General features: G+C 25.8%; 1 protein-coding gene across 3 annotated transcripts; it reads left to right on the top strand.

Annotated features, from left to right (window-relative positions):
* The first annotated feature begins 463 nt into the window (after positions 1 to 463).
* Positions 464 to 7,411, top strand: LOC113856082 (GABA transporter 1-like). 3 transcript variants are annotated; one of them, XM_027487723.1, is made up of 7 exons: positions 464 to 600; positions 1,133 to 1,363; positions 4,638 to 4,735; positions 5,734 to 5,920; positions 6,004 to 6,131; positions 6,231 to 6,464; positions 6,922 to 7,319. In XM_027487723.1, the coding sequence occupies exons 1-7, from the start codon at positions 489 to 491 to the stop codon at positions 7,300 to 7,302; spliced, it is 1,371 nt and encodes a 456-aa protein (XP_027343524.1). In that variant the 5' UTR covers positions 464 to 488; the 3' UTR covers positions 7,303 to 7,319. The 3 variants fall into 3 exon arrangements, with proteins under 3 accessions (XP_027343524.1, XP_027343523.1, XP_027343525.1); XM_027487722.1 differs by having other exon boundaries at positions 472 to 600; positions 6,001 to 6,131; positions 6,922 to 7,411; XM_027487724.1 differs by having other exon boundaries at positions 476 to 600; positions 1,175 to 1,363; positions 6,001 to 6,131; positions 6,922 to 7,341.
* The last annotated feature ends 324 nt before the right edge of the window (positions 7,412 to 7,735 follow it).

Below are 7,735 nucleotides of genomic sequence, written 5' to 3' on the forward strand. Positions count from 1 at the left end.
TTTCAGTAAAGTAACTTTTATGATGCATTGAAGATTAAGATAATATGCTACGTCTTTCTTATTTAAAATAATTATAACTGTAAATATTATAATGAAGTTAATAATTTATCTTAATAAATATAAATATTTTATAATTTTAAAATATTTAAATAATTATTATAATTGACCTAAAAAAATATAAAATATTCTTTTAAATTTATGAACACAGTAACAATTTTAACAAATATGCAACAGAAATTGTAAGAGATGCAATTAATGTTTACATTCTGAGTGTACTCTATCTTTTAATATTTTTATTTAAAAAAAATATATTGCGGCAAAGGTTTGAGGTTAGATATCCAAGTTGCTATTTTGTTTGTTTCATAAACGAATAGTCAAAGGAATTGACTAAAAATGTAAGAACAACGTCACCTAGCTGCTTAACAAATAGACTATATACCATCTATTTAGTATTCACTATACCACACACTCACTCACAAAGGTAGAAAATGGATACGATGCTTCCAACCTCAACAGCAGTACACGAAACAGATGCTTCGCCACAACAACACCGCCGAAAAGATGTTGATGCAGGCGCTCTCTTTGTCCTCAAATCAAAAGGTTGTAACCATTTATAGTCTTATTCCATTCTTCATCTTAACTCTTCTTCCTCTGTTTAGTTCTTCAGTATAATTATGGCATCTTGCAAGGTTCAATAATAATGAATTAGTGTTTAATTGCTTCATATAACCTTGGTAATCCAAGAACAACAAAGTCTAGGATATGGGTCACGACGATAATTAAAAAGAATACAGACCATTCTTTTATGTTGATAAGAGTTATATTATTTATTCAACAGTTTTCTATAACATTTTTTGCAATATTATTTTTTAATCTTTTTCCAACATTATCATATTACTTATTTTAATTACTTCAGACATTTCTTTTATGATTGTAGCAAGAATTGAAAGAATTTACAGTGGAAAAATAATTTCTCTTTTTTGATTGTCTCACTAGCCTGGAGCATTAAATTAGAGCATATGAGGAGCAAGCAACTAGCTTTTCATTTTTCTGGATTAAAAACAAAAAGGGTACCATATTGGAGAATTAAATTAAAAAAAGTTATTAGATGGGATTGATTTGTGATTTGTAGGTTCATGGATGCACTGTGGTTACCACTTGACAACATCAATAGCAGGTCCACCACTCCTAAGTCTTCCTTATGCTTTCACCTTCCTGGGTTGGACGGGTGGAATATTTTGCTTGGTTATTGGAGCTCTGGTCACTTTCTATTCATACAATTTGATATCTCTTGTTCTTGAGCACCATGCTCATTTGGGTAATCGCCAGCTGCGATTTAGAGACATGGCTCACGACATCTTAGGTACTACATTCCTTTTCTGTTCTATTGATTTATTGTTATTGTTTTATTCCAAAATCTGCTTATTAAGTAATGATTTCATTCCTCTAGGCTGAGAAGATATGCTTTAACCTTTAGAAGAAGAAAAAAATTAAATTGTAACAGTTAATTAGAAATCAACAATTGAGATTATCATAAAATATTCAAATAAATGTAACAAATTAAAAAAAATCAATAAATGACAATTAATTTTTTTTTATTAACTATTATAACTATATGTTATTATGTAAGGTACATTCTGTCCTTTAAAAGGAAAATATTTTCTTGGTGATAATTTTGCATGAAATGAATTACCCCACCGACATGTGTAGTTATTACTCTTTAATGTTTTATGAATTTAAAAAGGGCAAAAGTAAAACTCAGATTGATTAGTGAGTGTTTAATTATGTAAGAAGAGGTTTTTATTACTCTTCTATTCATAGTGTGATTAAAAAGAGAGAGAAATCTTAGTTAATGCATCCCATGAATCGTTATTCCAGAATGTTTTAACTACATATACTTTTAAAAGAAAAAAAAAATAAAAAATTTAACATGAGAATCGGTGAACGCATTATTATTGAAATGAAATTATAATTTAATTGAAAAACAACACCAATAACATCTAAAAAAGTTAGACCCACAATACTACTATTATTGTTAATGTATTCTTTAATTGAAGTTACCATGTTTAAAATAAAAGTTAAAACGTGTTATTATAGTAAAACTACAATTCTAATCAAAGAAATGCATCTGTATTTTATCCCAAATAAGATTAATCTAATAATTTTTGTAAGAGAAACACTCGAAATATCCGTAAATTGCGTCTACCGTTGACTGTTTGACAATTATCTGCACTACATGGCCCCTCTCTTTTTGCCACATATATTGCAATGCACAGAGGTGGTCTCTCCTTTAAATCCTTCTTACCTAACAAGTTGTACTAATGTCCTCAAATGTTTAATAAGCAAAGCTCTCTTGAACAGTGTACGTTTGAAAGAAGCAGATGAATATTGACATGTGTGCACCCAACACAAAGGAACTCATTTATTTGGGTGCTCACAAAATAATGCAATCACACACTATTATACATTTACTATTATTATCTTAATTTTATGTTTTTGTTTTATTTTCTAGTAACAGTTAGTTACATTCGACGTATAATGAGCACTTTCCATGTTCAATGCTAAACCACTGGAAAGATAGTCAGAATCCATTGCTTGTGAGAATCCCAGATGAAGTCAATTAAAATATCTTACTCCACTCACTTATCTGAATTTCTTTTCTACTAAGCTTAGTAATTTCTAGGTCAAATTCATGTAGGCCTATTACTTGGCCCACAACTATAATTTTTTACAAAAAAAAATATTAAAAAATATATATACACACACAAATGGACTCAATCAAGTATATTTATCTAACTAGACCTATTCTTTACATGTTCAAAATTCGTTTCTTACAAGTTCAGAATTCGTGTATTTGAAGATTGAATTATGAGCTGTGTTTTGTCCAAATAGTCAAAATTTTTCAGTCGGAACTCAGTTTTTTTTTTTAATTTTATTTTTTGTTTTTTTATAATAAAATAATTTTTATGTATTTTTTTGTTTATATATTTATATATTGTGAAATTTAATAAATATTTATAAATATTTAGTTAATTTTAAATAATAATAAAATTTTTATTATTTAAATTATATTTATATTTTTATATTATGTAAAAATGAATATTTATATTATGTTAATATGTATGAAATAATATTTATATATTTATATTATGTGAAATAATAAAGAATACTATATTGATATATTTTATTGAATATGTATATTTATGTTATGAATTTTTAATATTAATATGATAATATTATTTTGAATAAGTATTTAATTTATTAAAAAATAAAAATTATATATCAAATGAATAAAAAGAATAAAGAATATAAGGTATATATTTTTTTGAATATGTAAATATTTGTTATGAATTTTGAATATTAATATGATAATATTATTTTGAATAAGTATTTCATTTTAAATGCAATGTAGAAATTTTTAATATTAATATGTAAAAGTGATTTAAGGAGGCGGTAGCATGAAAAGTAAAACTATGACATGTATTAATGTAACGTCCTTTCAAGTTAGTTTTTTCTTTTTCTTTATAACTGTTACAAAAAAAAAATTAATGGCAGAAACTAGATGCATGACCAATGTTTGAACATGTCTTTCTTACATAACCAGGAGTGTGACAATAAAAATAATTTTTTGTACGATTTTATTGTTATCTAATGTTCATCTCTATTCTTATCTTACTAGAAGTTAACTTTTTTAAGTTCTTTTTAGTTTTAAATTTAAATTCAAAGTTGGATCAGTGTTAAGTGTTATTTTTTATTAAATATTTAATGAACTATAATTTCTTTTAAATATATATAAATATCTACATTATATTCTTTATTCATTTTATTAATATTAATAACAAATTTTATATCCAAATATTATAACTATAATTTTAAAAATTAATTAAATATATATTTTAATAAACATATAAAAAAAATATTTTTCATTATTTTTATTCATCTTATATACAAATTTTATATTTTTAAAATTAAATCCTTATGCAAAATATTATTATCATATTAATATTCAAAATTTATAACACAAAATTACATATTTGAAAAAATATATAAATAAAATATTATTTATTATTTTTATTCATCTTATATACAAATCTTATTTTATTTAATAAAATACTGATTCAAAAAAATTTTATCATGTTAATACTAAAAAAATATATATCCTTATATTCTTTATTATTTTTATTCATTTAATATACAACTTTTATTTTTAAAAAAAATTAAATACTCATTCAAAATAATATTATCATATTAATATTAAAAATTCATAACACAAATTTACATATTCAATAAAATGTATCAACATAATAATCTTTATTATTTTACATAATATAAATATATAAATATTATTTCACACAAATTAACATAATATAAAAATATAAATATAATTCAAATAATAAAAATTATTTTATTATTTAAAATTAACTAAATATTTATAATATTTATTAAATTTCATAATATATAAATATAAAAAATACATATTTATTTTATTATATAAAAATAAAAAATTAATAAAAAAAATTTGGCTATTTGAATAAATATATTATGAAATTTAGGTCCATTTTAATATATATTTATTTTTTAATTTTTTCTGTAAAAGATTTCCACAACTAATGTTTGAATGTTATTAATATTGGAAGGTCCTCGATGGGGTCAGTTTTTTGTGGGGCCAATTCAATTTGTAGTGTGCTATAGTGCTGAAGTGCTTTGTGCCCTTCTCGGAGGACAATGCATGAAGGTGAGTAAATAACACTTACAATTTTTTATCCCTTTGTTTTTTACATATTAAATTATAGATTAATTTTATAAGGATAATTAGAGTTAATTAATTTTTTTTATCTCTTAAGACATGTTTATAGAATTTTCAGTTGTATTATAATTAATTGGAACATCATGATATTGATTTTAATTAGATATCTCAGTTATTGGTTTCGAAAATTTATCTAAAGATTTATTTCTTTTTGTAAAGTAAAAAAATTAATAGTAAATGTTCAAAACTAGCTTTCAATCATGTTAAGAATCATTGCAGAGGAAAAAAAATCTCATTTACATTACGAGAATTTAAATATAACACATATTCATAATTAAAAAAAAGGTATGTTTGGTTTTATTCTTAAACATTTTTCAAGAGAGAAGAATATAATTTAGTCAAATAATTATCGGTATGCTTGGTTTTATTTTTGCTTCAAAACTCATTTCATATTTTTTAGAATTATTTAAAAATCAAATTACCAAAAAAAAATATTGAATAATTTTATTCTGAAAATCAGTTTTGAAAGCTTGAGGAAACTATGAGCATTGTTAATTTAGACATATATTTAAATTTACACTTCTTACCAAGCATAGTAAACACCTTTTTCCCCTAATTATCTATATAAATTTATAAATATTCACTTTTTCTCCCTATTTCTTTTAAGAGAATGTTTGAGAGAAAAATTTTAGAAAATAAAGAAAGAACAACTTAAAAAAATATGGTAAAATATTTACAAAATAAACAAAAAAATTAAGACATTAAATATATATATATATATATATATATATATTTAATTTTTTTTTACTCATTTTAAAAATTATTTTACCCTCTTCCTTTAAAATTTCACTCTTAAACAGTGGAGTGTAAATATATAATTTCCAAAAAAAAGAAAATGAAACCATGTTCAATGCACAATGCACTCATGACAGAAACATGGACATTTACCAACTCTTCAGAGCTTATTTTAATGGAATTAACTGCAGGCAATTTACCTGTTATCAAACCCAAATGGGACTATGAAGCTTTATGAGTTTGTAGTGATATTTGGATGCTTTATGCTTATTTTGGCTCAAATCCCATCATTCCACTCATTAAGACACGTTAATCTGGTGTCTTTGGTCCTGTGCTTAGCCTATAGTGCTTGTGCTACTGTAGCTTCCATATACATTGGTATTTTCCTTACTCTCCTTAATAATTCAGTTAATTAATTGAAGCCTGTGCTTCCAATTTAATGCATTCCACCCAATCAGGAGACTCATCAAAAGGGCCAAAAAAGGATTATTCTTTAAAAGGTGGTACAACCAATCGCTTATTTGGGGTGTTTAATGCCATTGCCATCATTGCCACAACTTATGGTAACGGAATAGTTCCAGAAATTCAGGTTTGGAATAGCTATATAAGTTATCTTTTATATACAACATCTTAGTACTATTACTCATATTTCAATTGCTTGATGCTTGCACTTATACTTTGGTTATAGGCAACATTAGCAGCCCCTGTAAAAGGGAAGATGTTGAAGGGACTATGTGTTTGTTATGCTGTAATTATATTCACTTTCTTTAGCGTAGCCATCTCTGGCTATTGGGCATTTGGAAATGAAGCTGCAGGCCTCATTTTAAGCAACTTTGTGGACAATGGAAAGCTTTTAGTGCCCAAATGGTTTATTTATATGACCTACATTTTCACAATAACCCAATTATCTGCTGTTGGTGTGGTAAGTGACACCCTTATTCCCATAGTTTGGTGGATGTTTAGATTATAGTTCACACATCCCAAACCATAGTTTAAAGAATGCAAACTGATTTTCATCAACAAATAACATGTTTTCCAAAATAATCAGATTTGTGTTTGAACTTATTTTTGAGTCACAAATCACGATTTTAGTAAAAGTGGAAAAAAGTTACTTTGTTTGGTCAATCCACGGTTTGCAATCCAAAAACACTGGCTGCTTTATGCCCGTTTATTTTAAAATTGAGTAAAATTAATTTTGATATAACTAACTTTAAACCATCGAAGGTAATTAAGATTTTTGGGAAAATTGATCTAAGTCATATCTTTGTATTGAAACGTTAATTTTTTATTAGAAAGTACGAGAATTAATTTTTCAACATTAAACCACGCAAAGACTAATCTTTCTCACCTTCATCATTGAATTGCAACATTTGGTGCAGGTATACTTGCAGCCTACAAATGTAGTACTAGAACAAACATTTGGAGACCCAAAAAGCCCTGAGTTCTCTCTTCGCAATGTAATCCCAAGACTGATTTCTCGGTCATTAGCTATAATTACTGCAACAACTATAGCAGCAATGCTACCCTTTTTTGGAGACATAAACTCACTAATTGGAGCATTTGGTTTTATGCCACTTGACTTTGTTTTGCCAATGGTTTTCTTCAATGTGACATTTAAGCCATCCAAGCGAAGCCCCATTTTTTGGGTGAACGCATTTATGGCTGTTGCTTTCTCTGCATTGGGAGCTATAGCAGCAGTTGCAGCAGTTAGGCAGATAATTCTTGATGCCAAAACTTATCGATTGTTTGCTAATGTATGATCACTTGGGTTATTCAGTCAACCTTTACATTCGGTAGTTCAAATCTAGGTTCGTATGTTCTTGTGTAGCAATATTCTAAAGTTTTTCTATTAACCGTTGTCGTCGCCACTACTTAAATATTTGAGATATGAAAAGCTGAACTGGGAAATAACAAGATGAAAATAATGGATGAAGATAAACAATAGCTGAGTCACTATTACAAGAAGGAATGTATTTGTGAACCCAACTAACGTCAATCATACAGATATTAAGAAATATACAGTGATAAGGCTACATTCATCGAATATAAATCACAAATTTATATAATTTTGTGAAAAATTCTTGCAATTTTTCTTCAAAAAATGAGTACATGCTATAAAAATAGATAAGTTGTACAACATATTTTTAAAATGGTAGTAGAAATTTTAAAATTTTAAATAGTGCATAATAAATC

The sequence above is a fragment of the Abrus precatorius genome, unplaced genomic scaffold, assembly GCF_003935025.1.
Source record: "Abrus precatorius isolate BTA unplaced genomic scaffold, Abrus_2018 Scaffold11, whole genome shotgun sequence".
Lineage (NCBI taxonomy): Eukaryota > Viridiplantae > Streptophyta > Magnoliopsida > Fabales > Fabaceae > Abrus > Abrus precatorius.

What these genes read in the sequence shown, in the direction of transcription:
- LOC113856082 (XM_027487722.1), top strand. Translation starts at nt 489, where the DNA reads ATGGATACGATGCTTCCAACCTCAACAGCAGTACACGAAACAGATGCT. An exon ending in CTTTGTCCTCAAATCAAAAG is followed by an intron (nt 601 to 1,132) that starts GTTGTAACCATT and finishes TGTGATTTGTAG; the next exon opens with GTTCATGGATGCACTGTGGT. An exon ending in AATTATCTGCTGTTGGTGTG is followed by an intron (nt 6,465 to 6,921) that starts GTAAGTGACACC and finishes CATTTGGTGCAG; the next exon opens with GTATACTTGCAGCCTACAAA.